At 37.5% G+C, this 25621-nt stretch overlaps 1 protein-coding gene and 1 non-coding gene across 3 annotated transcripts; both read left to right on the plus strand.

Moving 5' to 3' along the window:
- The first annotated feature begins 27 nt into the window (after window positions 1-27).
- RNF149 (ring finger protein 149) lies at window positions 28-20231 on the plus strand. 2 transcript variants are annotated; one of them, XM_026066277.1, is made up of 8 exons: window positions 28-487; window positions 8014-8264; window positions 10901-10969; window positions 13852-13934; window positions 14931-15027; window positions 15542-15571; window positions 17787-17982; window positions 18357-20231. In XM_026066277.1, exons 1-8 carry the CDS (start codon window positions 28-30, stop codon window positions 18413-18415), a joined length of 1245 nt encoding a protein of 414 aa, XP_025922062.1. In that variant the 3' UTR covers window positions 18416-20231. The 2 variants fall into 2 exon arrangements, with proteins under 2 accessions (XP_025922062.1, XP_025922070.1); XM_026066285.1 differs by lacking the exon at window positions 15542-15571.
- Window positions 20232-20749: 518 nt separating this feature from the next.
- On the plus strand, window positions 20750-20860 carry LOC112966482. The gene has a single exon (XR_003253613.1). It is a non-coding gene; the product is annotated as a small nucleolar RNA SNORD89 (small nucleolar RNA).
- The last annotated feature ends 4761 nt before the right edge of the window (window positions 20861-25621 follow it).

Here is a 25621-nt window from a genome sequence, read left to right on the forward strand (position 1 = left end):
CGGCGTGGCGGCGGCGGCGGCCGGGCCATGCTGCGCCGCGCCCGGCTGGCGCTGGTGGCGGCGGTGCTGGTGGCGCTGGGGGCGCCGAGCGGCCACGGGGCCCGGGCGCTGGAGTGGTACACGGCGTGGGTGAGCACGGCGTACGTGGAGCCGCTGAGCAACCGCACGGTGCGGGGCAACACGGAGAGCGGCCGCTACGGGGACAGCTCGCCCAAGGAGGGCGCGCAGGGCCTGGTGGGCATCCCCCGCGGCGCCTCGCCCCGCCACATGGAGGGCTGCGCCGCCGACACCGACTACGACGTGCCGCTGCCGCCCGGCAGCCGCGCGCCGCCCGACGGCGACCTGCCGCCCTGGATCGCCCTGGTGGCCCGCGGCGGCTGCACCTTCAAGGACAAGATCACCAACGCGGCGCGCAAGCGGGCGGCGGCCGTGGTCATCTACAACGAGGCCCGCTTCGGCAACAGCACCGTCTCCATGTCGCACCTCGGTGAGCGAGGCGCGGGGCGGGGGACGGGCCCCCGGGAGCGGCTGGGGCGCCGCCGCGGGGCTTTGTTGTCGCACCGCCTCCGCGCTCTCAGAGGGCCTGCGGGAGAGGAGGTGGCTTTGTCTAGCGCGGGGCCACATCGCTGCCTCGGTGACACGGAAGCGCGGCGCGGTGGGGGGAGGATAGGAGAAATCGCCGAAAAAACGATACGAAGAATTGGTTCCGACTTCCTCTCCCCCCCCCCTTTTTTTTTTGAAGTACTAGACATTGCAATGCGAAAACACGCAGATTGCATTTCTGCTTTCAAAGTTGCAGACGAGGATTTTAGGAGAAGAGGTGGCGAAGCCATCGAAACGGGAAGCCCTGTAACGAATTGCAGTCAGAGGAGAAATGGTCGTATTTAAAGCTAGCTTTCTACTTTAGCCTGTACCTCCAAGCAGAATTGTTACAATAATAACACATAGGCTTCTTTCTACAGACTGTGCAGAAATATATGAGATATCCTGAAGATGTCTTCTGGTGCCACTGAAGGCACGGGCTTAGCTACTTGAAGATGGCTTTTAGTGCAGACTTTATTGTAATACCTTCACCTTTCTCATGTGTAACTCTGTAAAAGACGGGAAAAGATATAAACATTAGGTGGTAATTTTTAAATGCTTATAAATGAGGTAGGAAAATTGACGCCTAGAGAAAGATCAAGCTGACTTGGCTTGCCCAAGCATGCCTATCTATACATGCCTACAGAAAGGATCTATGATTTTTGCCAAGATAAGAACTTAAATGTTCTAGCATCAGTCTCTGTTCAGTCTACTAGACTAAAATGCGTTGTTGAATTCTGTGAACGTGACAGTTTTAAATGATTAAACTGAAGAAAAAAAAACTCTGCTAAAATCTGACTGCATTTGTAGATTTTTGACGAACTGGAAGATCTGCAGAGAAGGATGCAAATACAAAGCAAAATAGGGAGAAAAAAGCTGCAAATGTCTGTTTCATATGGTTTTGGTACAATGAGCTTGTTAATGACCAGTCCATCTTTCTTGGTGGTGAGGAGAAGGAAGATGGGGATTGATTGGTAGAAGTAGAACTGTAATGTGCTTCTAAAGAAGACAAACTTACTCTTATATGGTTAGCTGAAAACCTCAGTTAGGGAGCTGTTGCTGATATTGCGGAGGAACTAGCCTCTCTCTTCCTGAAATACTGAGTAGCACCAACTTGGATGTTGAAATCGTAGTTACTATTCCTCTTGGTCTCCTGCTTGCTTGGGTGTATCAGCTTGGGCTGTTTCTTGTGTTCTTAATCATTCATGAAAGTGGAGGTGGGATGCTAAGCAAAATGTATCTTTCATTTTGATATTATGTGGCAAATAAGGTTCTTTATTTTGTAGTAATTCTTTCCTCTTATCAGTTGCTACATTCTTTTTCTGGCCATTACTGTGTGTTGGCCAATCAGTTAAAAAAAAAAAAAAAAAATCTTTCTCCCTGTTGGTTTTTCCCATATTCCTCTCCATGCCCCACCTTACCCTCTCATAAGTATTCTCTGCTTTTCAGTAGAATCTCTTTTTTTTTTTTTTTAATCTTGCTTAATCTCTAACTTTCATGATTTTCTTGCTTCCCTGTCATCTCTGTGCTGCAGAAGGCATTCTTGAGTTGGTGCTCCAGTTTGGTCTAGCTGCATCTAGCAGTGGTATGAAGAGAAGTGCTTGCTGACTGCTACCACTCTCTTAACAACATTTTTACTGTTAGACTGATAGAATTTTGCTGATACAAGCTCTATGTAAGGAGTGCTTTGTTATTATAGTACATACATTTGTATATATTTGTATCCATTTGTATGGCCTTATACCTATTTCACAAATGCAGGTTGGACCTCAAGATGGTCTGGATGGGGCAGGAATATAATAGTATATAATCATTGGCTCTGTTGGAATAACAAATCTTCATGTTTGATGGTTGAAACTTTCAAATGGCTAAATGTTTAAATAGCTACTACAATTTTCAGTGTACTTTGCTGGGAATATAGGGAGGAGTTACTGTTAGTGACTTGAATCCTGGATTACTTGAAGAAAAGGTTCCTGGGCAAGGGAGAACATGGAATGTAAAGCTATTTGTGTTACAGGGTTCAAGTTTGCCATTCCTCTGAAGGAATTTGTGAAGCGGCATCTGAGGAAGCCCTGCTTCTGGGAGGTGTGCTGAGAACAAATACCCTGGGAAATCTGCAATGCTGTAACTAAGAACTGGAGTTATATACATAAGGCATGTCCACTTAATGGATTTGCAAGTAGTGGCACTGGCAAAGATGTGAGGTGAGACAGCTGTTATACCTGAGAGAGGTGTAGCCTGATTTACATGAATGTGATAAATGGGTAGCTTTTCTGATCTCAAGGTTACCTATTTCATCTTTTTATCCTCTTTCTTAAATAAAGAAAAGGCCTTTGAACTTTTGATTTGTTTCCCTGCCTGAATTAAGTGGCTCAAAATGCCAGATGCCTTGTTTCCTTTGGTGAAGTAATACTGAAACCACTTCAGGTGGGGCAGAGACTACTTTCCACTAGGAAGTGTTCATTTTACCTGGGTGACTCAAGGAATTATACCTTGTCTACTGAATCTGAACAGTATAAATTTGAACTTCAATTTTGTCAACAATCTAGACTTTGCAGGCAATTTTAAATCTGTCAAGGTTTATAGGAGGGGGGAGGTGCCCTATTGTTATACGGTAGCCTGAAAGCCTTCAGATTCCTTTCCAAAAAGAAAATAAATTACATACACGAATGTTAGCTGGGAGAGGATTGGTGATGAGTCTGGAGTGGCAAGGTGGGGAGGATTATGAAGGGTAGACTAAGGAGAGTTAAAGGCTCTGTGTCAGTGGAGAAGTTAGGGGAGACAGGTATATTGCAGTGGAAAGAATAAAGGGTCTTTCAGTTCTGTATTTTCTGTTATACTTTATGCTATGCATCCTGCCCCTTTCTGAATTCTTCTGCAAGCTAGGATTTGGGGATCCCGATCAGAATGTGAGTTTGATGCTTTGAAGACCAAGGAATAAAATATGATTGTGCTTGACAAACATGGTGTAGTGTGGAAGAATGGGGGATGGCCTCAGTACTTTGAGAAATGGGTCTGGAGCTTTGGTGTGTGACTTGTAGATTTAATGGGAGCTCAGGACTTGAGTGTATGGCTTTGGCTATGTAAAGAAAATCGTGTTTGACCTGGTGCAGCTTTACCAAAGTGTTCCAACTAATTCTTTCCTTCACTGTCACTTTTTTTTATATTAAAGAAAGCAGATGAGACTAACTTTGTTGTAATGATTCTAAAGGCTCTTACCAGCTCCAAAGGAGCAGAGTTCAGGTTATTTTGGCATATACTTCAACTTTTTGCCATGTAGCTTTCAGAGACCTGAGTTCTTACCACGACTCTGAAATGATGAATAACTTTCTGTTTTACTTTTGCATTCTAATGATGGCTTCTGATAGCTTCTGGTACAATTCTTCTAAAAGGATAGAACTGAAATCAGTGGCTCGCTCTTAACTCAGAGAACAACTATATTACATTGAGCTGCTACATTGTTCTGAAGAAACAGACTTAACTTGAAAATGCTCATATCTTGTTTTATACATAAGAGCAAACATGCATTAGAAACCTATGGGGGGAATCTGTATTGACTCCTTGACTACTTGATTCTTCTGGTTACACATCTTCCTCCTCGAGGCAAGTGAAAACATGGCCCAAATCTGGGATTTGGGAAGATGGAATGGGGTAGATATTAGATGACAAGCTTCATTGTCTCAACTTTTTAGTGTACTGCTATATGCTTGGTAAAGGTCAGAGCTTTTGATTTGCAATCAGAAGTGAAAGAGCACATTCAGTGTAAATTTGGGCAATTTGAGTAAGATGCCTAGCTTAAATAGATTGACCTCAAAAATAGACTGACCTCAAACATTCTTACCAGGGTTCTCAAGCTCTGAGGATTTTCTGGTGTTTCTCATGAGGACAGAACTAGACTATAGCTGTATTTGGTTCCCAGATGATAGAAAATGATCTTGAAGTTATGTGTAGGCATGAATGGGAATAAATGTGATAGTTTGGAATGCCTGGAATCAAGATTTGTATCTGCGCTGCTTCTTCCTCATCAGGAGAGTGCTGGTTTCCATCTACAAGAGAAGACTGTAACAATACCAGGAGTAAAAATGACCTTGGCACGTTGGCAGGAAACATGCCTCCATCTCCTCAGAGTTCCAAACTTGTCCTCATTTCCAGGTATCCTAAGGATTTGCCAGCTCGCACTGCTTTATTTGGATAATTATTTTTAAAAAGCACATGCCAGACTTCAAATCTACCCAATTCCACTCAAACATCAAGCAATCCTAAAAAATATAACAAATTTGTTCTAGCAGAATAAACATCTGGTTATTTATTGCAAAATTGGAAATAGTCACAGAAGAGTAAAGCCAACAAATCATGCTTTCTGTGTGCGTGTGTGCACACGTGCATGCAAGATGCTTGAAATTCTTTTGTAATTGTGATTTAAGGTCTCTTGAGTTGTATTGCAGTTGAAGAAGCTGATGGAATGACTCGGCAGCATTTTTTTTTTTAATGCCTTTCAGAACAGAAGTCTAAAATTAGCACGGGGAATGGGAGTTGAAGTTATAGTCCAAAGTTTTATGGACTGCTTGGGRCAACTGCTTTTCTGAGCCCACTCTTGTTCCTTTTGTAATAGTGAATCTCCATTTTTTTCTTCCCCTCCTTCCATCTCATGACCTTCAAGGCCATCATGTTTAATTTTATGTATTTTTAATAGGTTCATCACCAAATCTTTAAAATGTTAAAAATGCTTTAATGGGAATTTAAATAAAAAATGTCATACATATACTGTTTAACTTGAAGCTTGTAAGAGGTAAAAGCAAACTAGAAACTAAATGTGGCATATGAGTAATAGATATAAGATTGGTATTGGTGTGCCTTATCTCACTTTTTTGGCTTTTGTTAAGTTTTAAAACTGGAAGATGTCACAGTATCTAGCAGCTGTTGCACAAAAATATCCAGCTTTCCTAATCAAGGCAATAGCTGACTGACAGTTGGACATGCTAATGCCAAAACAGCTGTTCCATCAGTAGGCATTACTGATTATTGTGACCTTTTTCAAAAATATTTTCGTTAGAAATGGTGCAGAGAATTGTATAGCAGGATTTAACCAACTCTAGATTTTGGGACTGAAGAGGAGGTAGACACTGATCTAAAAATCCAAGCTTCTTCTAGTCTTGAAACTTTCCCTGCTCTCTTCAGCCTGAATGAAACCATGCAAACCTCTTCCAACAGTCCTTTACCAGTCAGTAAGAACCCTGAAGCACCCAGTTATTTGAAACTCTTACAGTTGATTAAAGACATAATAGAACCTAATCTCCTGTTTTAAGTTTGTGGGTGACAGTTCTCAACTATGTGAGAATTTCTGTCTTCCTACTTTCTTTTCTTGTTAACTCCAATGGGTTTGTCCAAGGCCAGAAAGCAAAGAAAATTTCAAATTATCCCTTCTCTCAAAGATTCATTAGTCTCTTTGATAATGCTTTTGTGCTGGTTTAAGAGGAAAATAACATTTGTTAATCAGTTCTTAGCATGCTTGGACTTTTGGTGTCGTGTGAATAAGCACGTTGTTTCTGACAGTAGAACTAATTAGTGAAGCCTAGCTGCTTGTGGATGTGTCCTAGTCATCTTAAACTTCATTGCTTTGTGTCTCCTAATACTCCCACTAGGCAAGACAACACATGCTGTGAGCTGGGTGAATGCTGACTGGTCAACTGGCCGCTGGTGCACAGTGTGTGATGACTGAGTGGAGACATAAGTTAGTTTCTCCAAAGGCACCTTATTCTTTGTCTCTCCACACAACCCTCAAAACTTTTAGAAACTTAGCCTTATTTGGAAAATCTGCTCTTTTGCCAGGTCCGAAACTCACAAACGGGTGCAATAGTTTCTAAGAGTAGATGAATGGAAGTGGGATGATTGCCTAAGCTGAAGGTGAAAAAGGCTAACTGGCACACAGATAGGAGGATTATGCCATTATTTGGAACTTTTAGCGTTTTATCCACAGCAGACCGTAAGCACCTTACGGAAGGAGGAACTGTTTATGGAAGGGGGAGCTACAGAAGTGAAAGTGTGTGATATCCTAGCATGCCAATGGATAAGAGTTTCCCTGACTTTTTTAATGCTTCAGGCAAATAACTTTCTGTCTAAGTAGGCAGATAGGTGGGTGGTTGGATGTGAAATGCTTTTCTTTAAGTTTTGAAAATCCCCCCATGATGTAATGTTATAAATTAGACAGCAGTTTCTTTTGACATAGCTTCTCAATAGTGAAACTAACACAACTGTGAAGAAAAAAGGTTTTATAAATATTCAGTGGAAGGTCTTACTGCAAGTAGGCAATTTTGTGTATCTAAAAAGGTAGTCATGATATTATGACTTTAGCTTTTTGGATAGGAAAGCCCCTTTCTTTTTCCTCTTATTTTCTCTCTGAAAGGAGCTGGCTTGTAATTTAGTTACTTTTTCTCAGAAGCATGAGTGAAATGTAGGCTATAAAAACATGTTTTGTCAGGAGTATATAGCAGTGTTAGTAAACGAAGTAAGAACTATCTGAATAAATATGGTTTAAACCAGGAAGATGTGCAGTAACATTTTTAACAAGTAGATTTGTTTTGTCATTTATTTTGTAAACTCKTAAGTCAGATGCTTCTGGGACAATGCTGGAGATGTTTCCAGAAAAAAAATGAGTGAAGCTCTAGCCAAAAGGGATCTTTGGTTTCTGCTAGTCGGTCTTGACAATATCTTATCTTGTTTGGTCATACTAATGTGTTTAAAGTCTTTTTCTGGAATCAGTTTTGTTTTCATATGGATTGAAGGCTTTCAAGTTTTAATATAATGGAAAAATCCTTTGATTCTTTGCTCTCAAATGAGTCCCAGAGTGTTTGTTAACAAGAGCTTGTCATGAGGTCTCATTAAATTTTAAATATTTAAGTATTAAAGTATTTAATATAATTTAATATTAATGTATTTTAATCTTTTTTTTCTTGTTCACCTCTCCAATCTAATTGTGCTGTGGATTCTGATTCAGTTTAACTGGATGTGCCTCTTGGTACTTCCTAGACTGTCTCCAGCTATGGCTAAAACTTCTGCACTGACAAATAAGGATTAGCTGTTTTTTGAAAGCGTGTTAGAACTTTAGCAACTTCAAGATGTGAAATGCTTATAACTTGCCCATTCTTGCCTAGCATCCATATCCTGTCTCACTGTGTGGAATGAGGAGTAAAGAACCTTGATAAAGGCGCATCTGTTGAAGGTTTTTTTTTTTTTCTTGCATGTAAGTGTTTCATAATGTGAATAGTATGTTCTTTACTATTAAACTCTCTTTAAGGTCTGCTATGCATGAAAAGCTTAGACATTTTCCTATAACTTTCCTCCCAGATCTTAACTGAAGAGGCCAAAATTACCATCAAAACAGATTGCCTTTCTTACCATGTTGACTGACCTTTTTTTTTCCCCCCTCAACAGGAACAGGAAATACAGTGGTGATAATGGTTGGTTATCCAAAAGGAATAGAGATACTGGAGCCAGTACGAAGAGGGATTCCAGTAAAAATGAGTATCGTTGTTGGTACACGACACGTGCAGGAATATATTAGTGGTCAGTCGGTTGTGTTTGTAGCCATCGCCTTCATCACCATGATGATTATATCACTTGCTTGGCTCATATTTTACTATATACAACGTTTTCTGTATACAGGATCACAATTTGGAAACCAGGTAATTAGAGATGATGATGCTTTAAAGCATTAGTGTTTGCAGTCTTCTCATGTCAAATCATTTTCCTGACTTTGCCTATTTATTGAAGTATTCTTAAAGATCTATGTTTGCTTGCTACTGCATTATCTATGAGCAGTACTCAGTCGTGTTTAGTAAGGCTAATAAGTAGTGTGCTAATCAGTATCACAAGTTTGTACAAAGTTGTGGGAAATATATTTAGCCAGTTGTTAACAACTGAATAAGGCAGCTTCTTGTGTGATTTGTCATTTTAGTTTAAATTACCTTCAGAAGGAAGGAAGTTATGTTAATTCTTAAGTAATTTTCATTCTGAAAGTACTAACTTCACTAACCAGGGCACACTTTTTTTTTTTTTTTAACGGAGATTAACAGTGTTACAGTTAACTGTTTTTAATAGGACACTCAAGTAATTAGGCCTAAGATTTTTGGTTCTTTGAGAAATCCTTTTGAGACTTACAATCCTATCCTTCCACCAGTGTGCAGTCATCATGGTCCATCCATCGTCATCAGCAACCATGCCATAGTTCTCTAGTCACAGTGAAAAAGAAAATTGCACTTGGTTTTGTTTGCAAACAGCTTTTTTCTTTCTTTCATTTAATCTTAATTTTGTATGAAAAAGTAGTTTCAAATGACTACTTAACATTTGGACTTTATATGCCTTCTGTTTGGATGTGTAGGTTCTAACTATGGGGGAGGAGGGAAAGGAGAATAATAACTTTTGATTGACTTCAGGAGCCTGAGCTCTGAGGTAATTTACAGGACTCTTCTAGGAAAACAATTAATTCCTCTTTTCAACAGCTGAGGATAACACCTGGGGCATCCATAATGATTAAACTTACAGTCTACTTAAAGATGCTTGTTTTGGTTCCCTATGTTCTTTTTATGAAGCTTTAAGTCTTAGAACTTAAACCTCAGAATATTTTCAAAAAAGCCCAAGAATTTTAGAGGAATATTTATAGAAAAAGGGATGTTTATATCTGTTGTAACAGCTATTTCATGAAGAAAGTTGCTTCTTCCTGTTATTTTAGCTTTAGGACAGTTACAGAAAGTTCAAACTCTTTATAAAAAGAGTTTAAGAGCATTTTATAGATTGAACGGGATGTTTCCCAAAAATACATGTCACAAACGCTAAGAACAAAGTTTGCCATTTGGTTTGTCTTTTAAGCGCTTTTTAATTTAATGAAATTGTCTAGCATTAGAAGGCTATGCCACTCTCCTCTAGTCTCCCTCTTTTAAAACAGCTGTAAAAAAAAATTTTTTTTAAATCAACCCTCCCCCGAAATGCAGTTTTCGACAAACTAGGTTTTAAACAGACTTTGGACACTTTTGTCAAGATATATTATTAGATGTTTAAAATATGAGTTAGAAAAGTGGCTTTTTGTTTCCAAAAAGCCTTTATTTAGCTTGGCGATAAGACCCCATAGTAATAAAAACTTGGAAGTTAATGAAGCTTTGCTTTAATGCGAGCTACTCTATATCTGGTAAGTGAAGCTGAAAAAGGATATCTTCTGAGTTGTCCTACTATCAGTTTAGCAATAAATCTTTGGAAGAACTCCTTGTTACCAAAGATGAAATAGGACTGTGCAGAAAATCTTGACCTGGTATAGAAGGTGGAATAGACTGCTGCCTCGTTAAATCTGTCTATTTTTGAGGGTACTTTAATCTTAATTCTAATATGGACAATTGGGATTTTTCTTTTTTAAAGAATGAAAAATAAGTTTGTTTGCAGGATATAAGTCACTGTAATCATCATTAAAGAGAAAAGCTGCCATTATTATTATTTTCTGATTTCTTAATGGTATTTCATCAATGATGTGGGTTGCTGCTAGACAGATCAATATCTGCTGATTGGGTGTGATTCGTTCTTCAACTTCAAATGGTAGCTATCACTTTAGTCTTAGAATATAGTACCTCTTCATTTTCTCACTTCCCCTCTAAGCATAATTGGGACTGTTAATGTATAGTTGTCTGATATGGTGTCTCATGTCTGTTAGGCCTTTCTTTCTTGTTATCTCCTTTGCATAGCAAGTCTTTTCAATGGAAGGCTTTGTATAATGTCTTACACAGTGTGCAACTGAGGGGAAGTATTAATAGCAACAAACAGCCTTTTGACCTTAAGCCTTGATAACTAGCTATAGACTCTTTGGTGGAATTCCCCCTTCTCTCAAGCTTGTATAAAATGTACCAGCATGCTTGCTTATTGGTTTGACTATCTAGAAGGCCTGGTTATACTACTGTTGTTTCAGCTTTGATTGCCTCTAAAGAGAAAATTAGTTTTAATTTTCTTGAGTGGGAAGTCCCTTAATGCAGGCAATTAGTGTACATGACTACATATGTCAACCTTGTCTGCATAATTCTGCACCCAGTTTAGTTCCATTGTTAAGCAGAGTGTTTATAGATAATTTTTACTAGTGTGCCCTAAGAATTCAAAACATGGTGTTCCTCAACATCTATTGGCTGGAAGTATTTTGTAAACATATGATCTAGCCAAATTGTTAATTTTCTGGATGCATCCAGAAAACTTAGTAATCTACATGGCAAGTGTTTAAAAGCTTTTAAATGTCACTCTTAAAACTAACCTGTGTACTAATATTTAAAATTGTCTGGCTTTATTCAAGGGACATAGGAAAGAAACCAAGAAAGCAATCAGCCAGCTTCAGCTGCATACTGTGAAACGTGGAGACAAGGTAATTCAATGGCTTTGGTTATTGACATGTGATTTGAACACTGCTGTAAAGTAATCTTTGTAGAATTTAAACTAAAATGCTTGCAAGATTGCCCAGCTGGAGTGTGACCCTTATAACCTCTTTAGCACCTTTGCTTAGAAGGCCAAACTCAGACTATTTCTGAAATGTAAGGCTAGTTTGTTGCAAATAATATCTAGTTATGCAGAACATTGCAGGAGACTAAAAAGGCTGGCTCTGTAAACATGAGGAAACACTAATATCTTAACAGCACTTGCAAGCATCAACAAGTGAATTGCAAAATACTTCCTAGGACCTATTGATTGCACAGTTTTTACAGCTGATGTAATGTTTTGTTTTCTTTTTTTAATGGAATATCCATATTTTTTATTGATTAGAAGGCTTTAGAAATCTAAAAAGCTATGAAAAATAAAATACTTGTTTTATCCCTTTTGACATACAATACATTAAGGAGCTATATAGACCTGCTTGAAGCATAAATTAAAATATTTCTCTATATTAAAAACTTTCTGAAAGTTGTATTGAATTTTTAAAACAGATCTGTTTGGCATATAAGGCCTAAACTTATTAAATCTAAAATAAATATGAAGTAGAAAAAGCCTAGGTTTTGAAAGAAAGTAATACTGTTTCAGGCAGTCTCTAGATTCTGATTCCAGGGTCTGAATTGGTTTCTGACTGCAGACTTCTGCCAGTGCAGAGATTTCTTTCCCCCTACTGGCCCCCCTCTCCCACCCAATCTGGCTTATTTGATTAGTTTTTAATTAAGGAGTGACTTGCTCAGAGACTTTTTTTWAAAAAAAAAAAAAAGGTTATTTTTTTTTTGCTTTCAATCCACAAATAAAACTAAGGTGAGAAAGGATGTTGAAGTTTTAAAAACTTTAGAAGACATGGTTGAACAGAAGCAATTGGGCCTAGGTCCCAGAATACTTCCTAGAATATTTGCTTCATTTATTAAACCAGTTTTAAATTAAAAGAAAAACTGTCTTTGACTTGCCTTTTTCCCCTTATACATTCAGCATGTTTAAGTAGCATTTTACAACTATTTGTTAATCTTTATTTTAATTATATTCTAAATTCCACTTGTCATCTTTGTCAAGCCACGAACAGAGGAGTATTCATACTTCTGTGCAGTGCACTGATGAGATCAAGAAAGATGGAATTGAACCAAAACATGTGTAAACTAGTATCAAAGTATAAAGCAGCATAAGAAGAAATGGGTGTAAATGGGTCATGATGAAATCTGTGATGAGGGCCATAAGGWAGCTGTTAACTGCTTTTAAGTTGATGTTCAGTAAACCTTTAAAAAGGATTATGAGATTGTTTGCAGTGTACCAGGTTTGCAGTGTACCTTCCCATCTATATACCCTTAAGGGGGAATGGGGGGAAGCAGAATTTAAGTAAGTTGTTATACAGTGCATTGGTTGTAACAATGAATGCCATGTTGGTTTAGCCAAGTAGAATGAAATTAGATTAAATTCTACACAGGTTTTATCCTTGGTGAATTATGTTTTATCATTTGGTTTGAATCAGCCTACTATCAGCAAATTTGTGTAACTTACTGATGCAAATGTACTTGTGTGAACTGATGTGAATTCATCTGAAAATAGTCTTTTCTACTCTATAAATGTACGTTTTCTTTTAAATATTTCCTTTCATTCAGTCATTATGATTGAAAGAGTATATTTCTTCTTTTTAGTTATTGTGATACAGTACAATTTTCATTATTTCACTCAGAGTTGAGGCATTTAACTAAAAATAGGTCAACCTTAAAAAGTGTATTTGCTATCATCTAGGTCTTTCCTGAGAGGCTTAAGGGATTATTGTAAAATGGATACTCATTTGATTATGTGTTACATACGATGTGCTTGGACTTTGCCTCTTGTACGGAATGAAAAATATTTGCAGTAGAATAAATACAATATTTTTTGTTATTTTCCCTGCTTTTATAAAAACAAATCTTAATTTGACTTATATAGGAGTTTAAATCATTAATTACGTAAATTGATAGTATGCAAAAAAAAAAAAGAAAATTTTGCCCTGATCTTAAAAGCTTGCTTGTAGCACTAGTTCATATGAACATTTGTGGTAACAATATTGAAATAGTGCAGTTTTTTGTGGGGGATGAGAAAGGGAGTTGGCCTGCTCTCTGTTCTTCTAATACTTGTTTTTAATACAACCCAGTTAACACTGAATTATTTCTCCTGTATCAGGATATATCCTTCATATATAACCTAGTATGTATGTATGACCTGTTAGGATCCTTTGAAAGACACACACTGGGGAAAAAAAAATACTGTGTTTTGACTACATCTTTTGTATGAGCTTGGAGAGGAGTTTTAAAATCATGCAAATTCTTTACTTCAGTTCTTCTCCTCTAGCCTCCCAAGACTATTTACTAGGATGCGATAGAAGAAAGAAAAATGTAGGGAAAGGAGAGTTTGTAGCATTCAACCCCCAGAGTCTCTTCCTACTTGTGCACTTGCAAGCCTTTGAGACCGACCATCAGTTAAGAATTAGATTATGTACTTGCATCTCTGTGAATCTCTCAAACTTTCTTCATGTTGTAGCGATGTTAAACTAAGTTTTATTGTGCTCCCATGAACACAGCTAGCGTTTGCGACTTAACAAGTGGCTTAAGGTGTTGTGTATAGTTGTATAAATTAGAAAATCGGAGTTTGGCTGGTTTTAATCTTTGGTATCACTTGATCAAATCACCTCTTGATGGAATCTCGAATTAAGTGAAGAAGCAGTTTATTTGCTAGAACAATCTATACCACATACACTTGCAAAGTTATATATGAGACGCGGCTTGTTACTGTAATGACAGATGGACATAATGCATCTAAATGTGTTGTCATCTTCAGGGTTTAGATGTTGATGCGGAAAACTGTGCTGTGTGCATTGAAAATTATAAACTGAAAGATACTGTCCGGATTCTGCCATGCAAGTAAGTTACCATAACTGTTCTCTCCTCTTTACTATGTTTTCCCTAAGAAATATTCGATGAGCTTCCTGGAAACTCTGGTGGCAAAGCTGTATACAGAGCTGAAGCTGTGCCATTTGTATGGCCAGTTACATGTTAAAGGGCTTTGGGAGACTGTATAGTATTTCATATATGAGGTGGTAGTAGCAATTGGGAGAAGTGTAGGAGCAAAGCAGAACCTCTTAAGTTTGAACTGTTGAACTGCTAGCTCAGTGGGTTTTATGTGGTTAGTAACACATTTCGTTCTTAAGAAGGCTAGCATGAAATTGAAAACTTATGGTTATGCCTGTACTAGTGAATTTAAAAAAGTGCCTAAACACATTCCTACATACTGGAACGCTGCTAAATTCTTAGTACATTATTTGCTATGCTTTTGCCCCTTGCCAGCGCAACACTCTCCCAAACAATTCCCAGGTATAGTTCAGGCATTAGAACATCCTAGGGATAGTTGTGATGGGCAGTTCACATGTCACCATCTGTTTGGAAGCTGGGTTTGCTAGTATAGGCATGGGTAACTCCAAAGATGAGAAAATATCCTCAATATTTCAGTGTATCTTAAATTAAGAATCATGGGAAAACACCATTACGCATGTGATGTTATGGACTTTTTGAGCTTTAAAATGGCTGCTCTTAGATGTGTAGCAACTGTTTAATGAATTATTTTTTAGAGCTTGCTTGCTAAAATACTGGCACTGGCTCTGAATGGTTATTGATGCAAGCCATATGCATAGTAGTTCTGTGTATTAAAGTTCTGAGGAATTATATTTTTCATCTTGTCTCAACTGTTGCAACTATTTTATGTGATATCACTTTAATCACTTAGACTGTGAAATGATGCTTTAAGAATATTAATTATCTATATGAACTGTAGAATAATTGTCAAGATTTTGAAGGAATTGGCTTACCTCTTAATGTAATAGTCTTGAATGATAAGTTCTAATCAGTATTTGTTTTCCTTAGGCATATCTTTCATAGAACGTGCATTGACCCATGGCTTTTGGACCACCGAACTTGTCCAATGTGTAAACTAGACGTTATTAAAGCTTTGGGATACTGGGTATGTTGCATACTTACTTTAAGTACAACGCAAGAAACAAGACTTCATATAACTGTTCAGAACGTGAGAACAGTTGTTACTTGCCTAGACTGAAGAAGCTGGGCAAAGACGCAAGAGTAATCAAGTGAGAACCAGGAAAAATAGGGGAATTTTATGAGTAATAGCTTGAACGGTGTATTGTACAGTTGGCTAATCCTCCATGTACTCTTCTGTAATAACCAAATTTTTCTATCCCCAGCTGACAATAGTAATGAAATTAAGGCGGAGGTGGGGCAATTTGCCCAAGCTGCACAAATCTAGCTAATTTCAGTAGATCTAGAACATATATGCTGTCTTGTTGAGAACCGTGATTCAGAGGAAGAAATTAGTGTTTCTAAATTGTGTTTATGTGTGCTTCTACATATGCCAAATGTTTTGTCCTTGTAAATGAACCAGTACTCAGAACCTTCCTAAAGACTTTCACCAGGAGTTACGTAAATAGAGAAAATGATGTGCTTTCATTTCTTTCTGACAGCACCAGAAAAGAGAGATGAAGACACATGCGGTAGGTTACTCAGTCGCTGTTGATAAATAGTCTTGAGTTCCACTAAAATGCCATAGGCATGAATGTACCTCTTTTCTACTGTTCTATAGAGATCTTGAGAAAATAGTGGCACTCTTTGGTTTTGGGTACCTTCCCTTCATAGACTACGTGTGCATTTTGACTAGCTTTTCTCTTATTTGGTAAAAGAGACTTAGCAGATCTATGAGACATTGCTTTTATGACTCGCCATTTAATTTTTGTCAAAGGTGACAATACTCTTGCTATGCAATATAATATATACCAGATTGTGGTGGTTCTGTGCATCAAACCTGACTTTACCCAGGATTTGTAATCTTTTTGGTCATGTGGAACAACTGCAGTTACATTAACACGTCTGTGTTAGTAGCTTAATTTTGGCTTATTTTCAGTTCTTGGAGTTGACCTAACTTTTGTTATATGCAAAGGGATATATGCTTTTGTGTATGGTCTGAATACTGAAATGTGTTGTCCTTCAGAACATCCTTTTTCTTCACTAAATTTGGACTGTTGCAGGGGATGCTGATACTAAGCATAATCAAGAGGAGTAATACCTCCTCTGCTTTTTAGGAAAAACGAATGTTGGAAGCAGGTCGAATGGCATTATATTATATTATATACAGAAGCCCAGTTTTTTCCTAATGGAATGGGGGAAATGAGCTTGCTTATACATCAAACATTCAAGCTCCACTGAAATTAGTAATGTGTGAAATCATTCAGTACTTTATCTGGTTTAGCTTTCAGCTTGATTCAGGTTGCTCAGTCTGGTTCGTAGAGTGATTGTGTGAATGTTTTACAGACATAAGAAAAAGTAAGTGTGAAGAACAAGACAGCTTTTACTGGTGAGCTCACTGAGTGACATAACTGCAGCCAGCAATGTGCAGCCTTATTATAGAAATCTATTAAACTTTCTGCAGAGAGGCTGAAGGCTGGATTCAATTTTATGGAAAATAAAAATATTTATATGCTTCAAATTTTAAAAGCTTAAAATAGAAAGAAAGCATTAAGTTCTATTTCCTGGCCCTTGTTTTGTAAACAAGGGATTTCAGTGATCTAGTTCTGCATTACACTATTTCTTATGAAAAAAAGAACTGGAGTTCAACATGTCTAATTTACTGATTTAGTGGAGCATTTTTGAATCTTGTAACTTCAGTGCTTATTTAACTGCCTGGAAACCGAATTTTTTTGGAAACCAAAACCATTAACTGCCATACGACAAAACCTGGCGATTAATTGTCATGTGTGTCTTAACTTGTGTTTAAATGTAACTGTTCTATAACTTACTAAAATTCAGCATATTTTAAACTGTGCTGCTTTGATGCTAAAGAATGGACCAGCCTAGAAGCTCATAAATCCTAAGGAGATGGGAGTTTGCTAATCGTTTCAGGGTGGAGCAAGCGGGGAGGAGACTATTCTTTATAAAGCCTGAGGAATAGCTACTTCGTACTGCAGTGTACTTGCCTGTGCATAAATAATGTCATTATATTAATTTCATAATATTAATTTCATAACGTTAATGGCAATGGCTTTATGAAGGGGGTCTCTTTAATCTTAGGAACAGAATTGTGCATGTAAGACTTCTTTGATCTGTTCTGAGAGCTGGTTTTAGTAAAGTAGTACATGCTAGATAATAGCTGAAATAAATCCCTTTGTGTTGAAAATGTTTTCTTCCTGCGAACTGAGAAGCCAGCATCTTCATCTTTTGGAAGAGTTTAAGGATAGGCTGTAGGAAGAGGAGGAGGGAAGTTTGTTCTGATGTCAAAAGTTTGCTTGCCTCAATAGAAATAATAAAATCTGTCCAAACTTGCTAGCCTAATATCATGAAAAAGAGCAGTTCCCACAGACTCAGTAGAACCTTGTAAAGGATCAGCATGTTTGCTTGGTGAAGACCTTGTATAGGCTGAGCATGCTCCTAACCAGACTGCAGCAATACAGTTGCTAACAAGTGTTGAGATACCCCATCCTGAATGCTAGCTAAGTAGACTCCTGCAGTTGTTATTCTTGGTTCATCAAGGGTTCTTTTTTTGGGAGTCAGATATTAAAAGTGAGAGTAGATAGTGCTCAATTCTGTCTCCAAGAGTGTGGAAAATGGGAAGAATGATCCTTTTCTCAGTAAGGTCAGATTACAAAGTGCTAAAATGGAAGACTGTTGATTCCTAATGGTGGACCAAAGTGTCAGTTAATATACTTAATTTTGAAGGGGGACTCTGAAGATGCGCTTGATGTTCCAATACCTGAATCAATAAGTGGCAGTGTTTCAGTTGGAAGTCTGAGTATTGCTTTACAAGATGATGACAGAAACGAAGTAAGCGAACTGTCAGCTTCCTCCACCAATGAATCTGTATTGCAATGTACCAGTTTGAAAGAGGATGCAGGTGAAACCACAGCATTACTTGGTAAGTAATAATGCAGTATATCCCTTGACAAACCTTAATGCCATTAATTGGGTTAGAAGAAGAAACCTTTCTGTAAGTGTTGTTAGTAGTCTTAATATTGCAGTGCTGACCAGATTGAGTAGTGTTGCTACTGATGTTCAAAAATTACAAGCAGGCAGATTTTGAGAGACTCCCATCAAGCTGGAGAAGATTGGACTTAAGAGAAAAAAAGATGTAAACAATGTTCTGGGAGGATTTCTCACCTAGAGAAGCTTGAGAACCTTAGATTTATCTGAATATGGCATTTTTTGCTGGAGATGAGATTAACTTAACAGATAAAGTGCATTAAAATGGTAAATCAACAAACAATTTGTCTTCTAATTCCTGACTTCTAGATGTGGATGTCAGTAATAACCGGCATGGAGAACATCTGGCTAATGGAAGTTCCCACTGAACTGCTTCATGGAAGATATCTTGAACAGACTGTTAAAGAATTATTATTTTTTATTTAATTAGTATGAACTTTTGTCTAGTTAATGGAAAATAACAATGTAAATTATTTTACCTTTCAAACTTTTCTAGCTGGTGTTCCAAAAGGGCTAATAACTTAGAATTTTGTACAAAAGAGGATTTTATAATATCTCCTCTGGATGTCTCATCCTAAAAAAGATGCAATAACCCTTTTTCTGTAAGCATTATTACAATGTCGTTGTGTTCCAGAGGGCTGTAAAAAAAGATGAAGACTAGGCAGTGAAAACAGTGTAGAATGTCTAATGGTAAATATTTTGGATGCACTATTTACATTCAGTACCTACACACAGAGAACACTTACAAGACTACAACTATTAAAATGATCTGAAAGTTCTGATCTGTTGTAATTGGAGATAGATGTTCTTAGAAAAGACATAGTCTAAGGATTATTTGAAGGAATCAAATAACTCATGGATATGTTGCATATCCTTTTTCAAGATGAAAAAATAATAGTTACAAATATCCTTATATGTAATAAATACTAATTTGATCTTGTAATGTGTTCCACTCAGAGTGGATGCTGAGAGAAAAGGAGACTTTCTCCATCTCACTAGCTTTTTATACTGAATATGGCAGTAATAGGTTGTGCTAGGGGGTCTTAACGTGCTGAGCATGTAGACTTATTTACGTATATGCACACTGGTTACCTCTTTCAATCTTAAACTCAGTAGAACAGAGGTAAAGGGCTAATTATGGCTAAAAGTATATTTATTAGTCTATTTATAAGATTTTACTGAATTCCTTCTTACTCCTGCTCCCATCCTGTCCCACTTTATGTACAAGTTGGAACCATTTCTTAAGATCCTCTCTGAAGTGTGTGTGTTTGTTTTGTTTTGTTTTCCTATAGATGCTAGAATTCTTCTCTTGGTGGTTCCATATTAGGAGTTTTGACTGGGTTTATCATTAGCTTTTATTCCTTTCTTTTGGATTAGCAGTATTGTGCCTTATAGTAAAACATTTATTAAATCTGAAGCATCTGAGAGTAAATATAAACCCTGGCATCTCCCATTATGACCTCTTATTCAAATATTTATATACTGTAAGTGGTATAAGGAATTGCTAAACTGTTTTGTAAAGAGATATGTATATTTAAAACACTACTTACCAAGAATGCTAAATGAATTGTTTAGGATTTTAGTATTGTCATGTTATAAATGTGCTACATTCCTCAATTTTTTTGTAAAGCTGTTAATTACAGGTTGTTTAAAACAGTGTCTCTTACTAGACACTTGTTTTAGAGTGCATTTTGTTTCTTAGATGTATATTTGCAATGTTTTTAAGAAAATATGCAATTCTTTTTCTAACTTATATTGAGCTTCAATAGAAGCAATAACTTTTTTTAATTTTAGAATGAATGTTCCAGAAATGACAGAGGTTTCAGCTGGGGAAAAAGAATTTGAATTTGTATTTTGCAGAGCAGATGTTTCATCCTAAATTTTCTTCAGAATATTCTTATTAACGCCTACTTAAAAAAAAAAAAAAAATCTGCCTCTTCCCAGTAGGAGTTTTATTTTAGGTGTACTGGAAAATTGTCAGGTTGTAGTTCTCTGATGTCACCAGCAGGTGCAAGTTTTTGTGATGCCTTTATCTTATGAGAAGCACATGAGAATGGAATGTGACTGACCAACCATCTCCAAAACTGAACCAAAAAAAAAAAAAAAACAAAACCCCCACAACTAAACCAAGGTATAGGGACCTGTATGTCTCCAAAAGAAGCTTATCAATATTTCCAGAAACTGCCTTTTTAACTTCAATATGAAAATTAAGTCTTCTCCCTCTTCCTTAACACAAAACTGAACATTGATATAGTATATATTGAAAGGTTTTAAACTCTAGCTCAATGAGGAATCAAAAGGAGCTATCAAGAGAAGCCTTGTCAATCTGTGGATCCTGACTTGCTGATACATGCACCACAGTATTCATGCTGGAGGGGAGAAATGTGGTAAGTACTTCAACTTTTACTTGTAAAAGTAAAATCTTTTAAGAATTGGAGCTGCAATCTGACAGAAATTGGGAAGCAAAGCTAAAGATCCCACAAATCAAAGAGTGCGCTTATAAAATCCAAAGCGTAAGTGATGCTTAATGCTTCTGATCTTGAAAAAATGCCCGAGTATGAAATTCCTGGAATATGTTTTTAACGATGACACTACCTGTTTCACTCAAACTTTCCGAAGAAGAGTTACAGTTGTTTTAGTTGAACTGATTTGCATCAAAGTTAATCTCTTATACAGCTGGGTCTCGTAAGACCTGCCGCACTGCTGAGGAATGATGACAATAAAAGGCCGAATTGCAGTGCTTCCATAAGCAGTTTGCTCTCCTTGGATGCACGATGACAAAGTCTGAAGCGAATCATTAGTCTGACCTCAGTAAAATAGCTACATGCATTAGGAAAAAGAAGGGGGTAGAAAAAAGTATAGGAAAAGAGAGAAAATTATGGAACTTCAAACAGTAACAAGGGATGATTAGAAACATGAAGGATATCCTCTACTATTACAGCTCCAACAGATAACTTTTAGAGTAAATGGCTGTAAGCAGCTATAGGTTCCCAGATCTTGCTGATCTGCACCTACTATGTTGGGTCAAACTAGTATTTCTAGCTTCTAGCCCCTTATAACTCCCAAAGGTTTATATGAGGATCAGAACTAATGAGGCTTTTTTCCTGTGATTTTTTTTTTNTTTTTGTAGGGTTGGTGTTGTGACTTCCCTCCCCCTGCTTGAAGAATCTATAATCTGCCTCTTCTGTTTAGGTTATTGCTGCCTAATGTGGGAGTTTGTGCTTACTCCCCCCCCCCCTATCCTGGGATCTTTCCTTTCTTCCTATCTGCTTATTTTTCACAAAACATGCAGGAACTTGTCTCTGAGATCTCTGTCCGATGTTGTTGGTATCAGCCAGAAGGGTTCTTTCTAGAGATATGCATGCGGTATGATTATACAAAGCAAAAGTGCCAACTTAGTGGACACCCACCCTGCCCCGAAGCCCCACTATAGGCTGGTGAAGGTGGAACTCAGAAATGGGCAGAATCACAGAAAACTAGAAGACAATGGTATAATAAATGCCTGACAACAATGCATTGTGGAAAACGGGTCACATCAGTCAAATCTTGCATGTATACGTATATTAAAAACTAGTACTTAATATGACCAAAATAATGTATATCAAATCACCTGCTAATTTATGCCTTCTCTTGTAATAGAAAATGAATGTCTCTACTTGAGTTGCCAGAAATCTGCTTTCTGCCCTTTGTTCATTTCATTATCAATGGCTTGGAGAAAAACATAATCACTAGTAAAACTGGGAAGTATCTAATTAGAATAAATTATACAGACTGACCTGAATTGCTCAACATTGTATATATTAAAGCAGTAGCACAGCAGGAGTAAGAGACACATGAATCCTCTCATTTCATATCTCTGGGGTGGAGAATTCCATGCTGTTGAGCAATAAGTCTGCAAGGCTTAGTAAGCATCACTTGATTGTAGGAAAGTAACATAATTCAGAGTGTAAATGGCAGTGTTGAGTCAGTTGGGCAAATAGTGTTACTACTGGGGGAGAAAAGTTGTGAAGTACAAGAGTATTAAAAAGGAGCTATAAATATCTCAAACTGTTTCCTAACTTTGTGAAACATATGAAGTTTTTGCCACTTCCTGATTTTAGGAGCGCTCATCCTTGGTTTCTGTCTAGTCTGCCATGCTTTTGCTGCGAGTAGCTCAGCAGTAGCTCTGTAGTGATTATTTTCCCACCTCCTATGCCCTGTGGTTCAGAGAAATTTTGAACTTAGCAAAACCTTCAAGTGTCGATATAGTCTCTTTCTCAGTCAGAAGTGTAAGCTGTTGGTTTTATGTTATGGTAGCAACAAATAGGACAACAGGTTGGGATGATTATTTAGCCCTCCCCTTAAAGCAAACTTCTTACAACTCTAGACGAGTCTAAACATAACTGCTATTAGCAAAGCCAATTAGTGCTTTGAAGTATACATCAGTAGTTTAAGAATGGCATTCTGAATTTGTGGATTTTTTGGGGGGGAGAGGGGGTGGTGGCAAGGCTGTAAATGTGTAATAAAGATATTTTTTTGTTACAATGGGCAGTTATACCACATTCACATCTCAGTGTTTGGTAAAGCTGAGAGCATTTGCTCAGAAAAGCCTTAAGGGCTCTGTATCAAGGCAGTAATTATCTTATTGTGGAAGTTGTTGGCTTTATTTTACCTTTATATTTTTAATAGAGTGGAGACGTTATATGTGTAATCTTTCATTAGTTGGATTTTCAACATTTGGTATAGTATTGTGGTGTTTCTGTGCTGGACCAGGATACTGAGATCAACAGGAGAGTACTGACTCTGCAGTTCTACAAAGAAAAGAGGAACTGAAATTTAGTTTAAAAAGAAGAAAAAATAGCTGGCGGTATCGTGTCAGGTTAACCTCAAGGGAAGGGAATTTCTGACGTTGGCTGTCTGGTGGATCAAGTTGTGCTGGCAGCTTGACAAGACTGTTCTCCGTCTCACTTAAGCCACCAGTCAGGGTGAGAGTTCACAAAATGGCTTGAACCGATTTAATAGCTTCCTCTTACCAGGAGGAGATAAGTGTGGTTCTGCTCTCACTATTTACTTTGTGCTGGCTCTTGCATTCAGAAGAACAGCATGTGCTAAGCTAACTTAGCTTAAATAGCGGAAAATAAATTTATCAAAGATATATTTTGCCAAGTAGGGAGTTGAATGACTCTACTGTGTAACTAGGTGAGTGTTAAAGCTGGGCTAAGGGAATGAGGAGTTGAGGGGGGGAAGAGCTGTTCAGATGCAGTTTTATAGCAGGGCTGTGCTGAATTATTATACCTGAAATGGAAGGTTTCTCAACCAGAAGTGTTGTGAAAGTTGTAGCGTGTTTTCTGTCCTTGAGCCTGCTCTTCACTGGATGTTCTCTTTTCTCACAGGTGATATGTGAAGATTTGGGAATTGGAATTGCAGATTAAACATGCACAAACCAAGTGGAAGGCTTTTGTTCTTGTTCAGTATAGGTCCTGATCTCTCTCCTCAGATATCCTGCTGTATTGCAAAACTTGATTTGAGAAAGTTTAAAAAGTAGAATGTCTTTATAATTGCATGTGTTTGTGTGAGGAATGCATTGCCTGGAAACTGTCTGTTTATACTTCCATTGGACCTGAAGCTAGTTTTCACCATCTGAAACATGGTAATGATACTGCATTTTAAAATGAGCATATCCTTCTTAATTCAGAAGAGAAAAATAATTTGAGCTTCCATCATTTCGTTAGTCTGAAGCTTAAGTCCAAAACTTGGAGTTCAATTACTTCTACTACAAAAATGTCTGCACATAACCATTTGAACTTGCTAGTCTTGCTGTCAACTACTACTCACAATCAACTGTCTTTTATAGTAACCTTGTATTAACTTGGTTGCATTGATTAGATTAAGCACTGAACTCTTTTTTCATTGTGTATGTACAACTGTAAGAATGTCAAGTTATGCATTGTTGATGTAACTTAAAAGTTAATGGCTGAAAGCTCAAATTCCATAATAAATTGTAGACCTTTTAAAAAAAAAAAAGCAACACTTGTTTTCTTTACTACATTTTTGTAAATGAATGTGAGGCATTCAACTAGCATAGCCCAGAACAAGCTTAACTTTGTGCTGGGGAATTAGGAGAGTGTTGTCTACGTGAAAGTTCACATCCTTTCTGCCTTTTGCATGTTTTTTTTTCCTGTGTAACCTATATGTAGGATCACTTTCCCTCCTAACAAGAAACAATGGCAGAAGATAATAGCAAATTCAATAACAAGTTAAAATGTCTTCATCAACCCACAAAAGTATAAAATGAAGGGGATGTTCTGCCAAGTTCCTGAGTATAAGACTACATTGCAGAAGTTCCACTGCTAAATCATAACTGTTCTGATCACTGATAACTTTATAATTACAGGACTAATCCATGGAGAGAGGATTTACATAGGCTAACAGAATTCAAGCAAGTAGTGTGAAGAGCCAGAACTACTAGGCTTTTGCTGTAGCATAGTAGCCTTCTGCAGCTTTTATGCAACCTACTTTTCTTAAGGCTTAAATTCTTTTAAAGTGTTTCTTAAAGTCATAATGCAAATAGAGTAGTAACCAATTTTTTTGATTGAGTCTATTATTTTGTTTAAAGCTGTAATTTCCAAACAAACTTAAATGCTCCATAAAGGATTTTTTTTTAATCACTGTCTGAAGAGGGATACTAGTAGAGAGAAGATGAATCCTATTATAGCAGTCAAATGCTGAACTTTAATGACTTCAGTAGATGTGAAGCAGTAGGTTACAAACTTAGAGCTATATTGACTCTTGCTGTTAATGGTGATTTATAGCAAACTTGTCTAGTATAAGAAGGAATTTCTAGAATTGAAGCAGAGCTTAAATGCTACTTTAGTAAACTTAATAAAATTGTATTGGGGGAAGCTGTGTAAGTTTAAACCTAATCCCTGGGAAACACTTCTCACAGGACTTTTTATGCAGCATAATGTCCTGGTAAGGTGAGAGACTGATGAGATTTTCAATCAGCAATGTAGCCACTTAAACTACTTGGAAAGATAAAGCCAAAAGAAAGTCTTGATCTTGCACTTCATGAAAATTTGAGAAGCAGATGCAAACTTATGGCAGCTGTCACTTCTCAAGCACCATTAAATATAGAACTAGCTCTTCAAGTTAAGTTATTTTGCTTTTAACTTTCAGGACTCAATACAATGATTACTGTTTATCAACATGAAATAATATTTTATCCTGCATCCCTCCACCTCAGCTTTCCTCAGCACCTTCATTCTGGCATATGAATGGTACTCTGACTACATGCTTTAGCAAAAAGAGGCTATTTTAATTTTGGTAGCCACAAAGCAACTGCCTATGCAAGTTTCAAAGTGTGAACATGCTCCTGGACATTGTTCCACTGTCCCCTTTCTTTCATAAAATCATTCTGGCAAGCATGAAACATACCAGCCACTGCTGGTATGAAATCAGTATTTTGCAATTCAGTGATCTTGAAGAGACAGCATATTGCTCTCAGCAGATGGAACTCAACACTTATTTATAACAGAAATTAAAGATGAGGCCTTAGCTTATTCCAGACATCAGACTTTCCTTACTCCCTGAAAACA

This window comes from Apteryx rowi, unplaced genomic scaffold (genome assembly GCF_003343035.1).
Source record: "Apteryx rowi isolate R43461 unplaced genomic scaffold, aptRow1 scaffold_103, whole genome shotgun sequence".
Classification (NCBI taxonomy): Eukaryota; Metazoa; Chordata; class Aves; order Apterygiformes; family Apterygidae; genus Apteryx; species Apteryx rowi.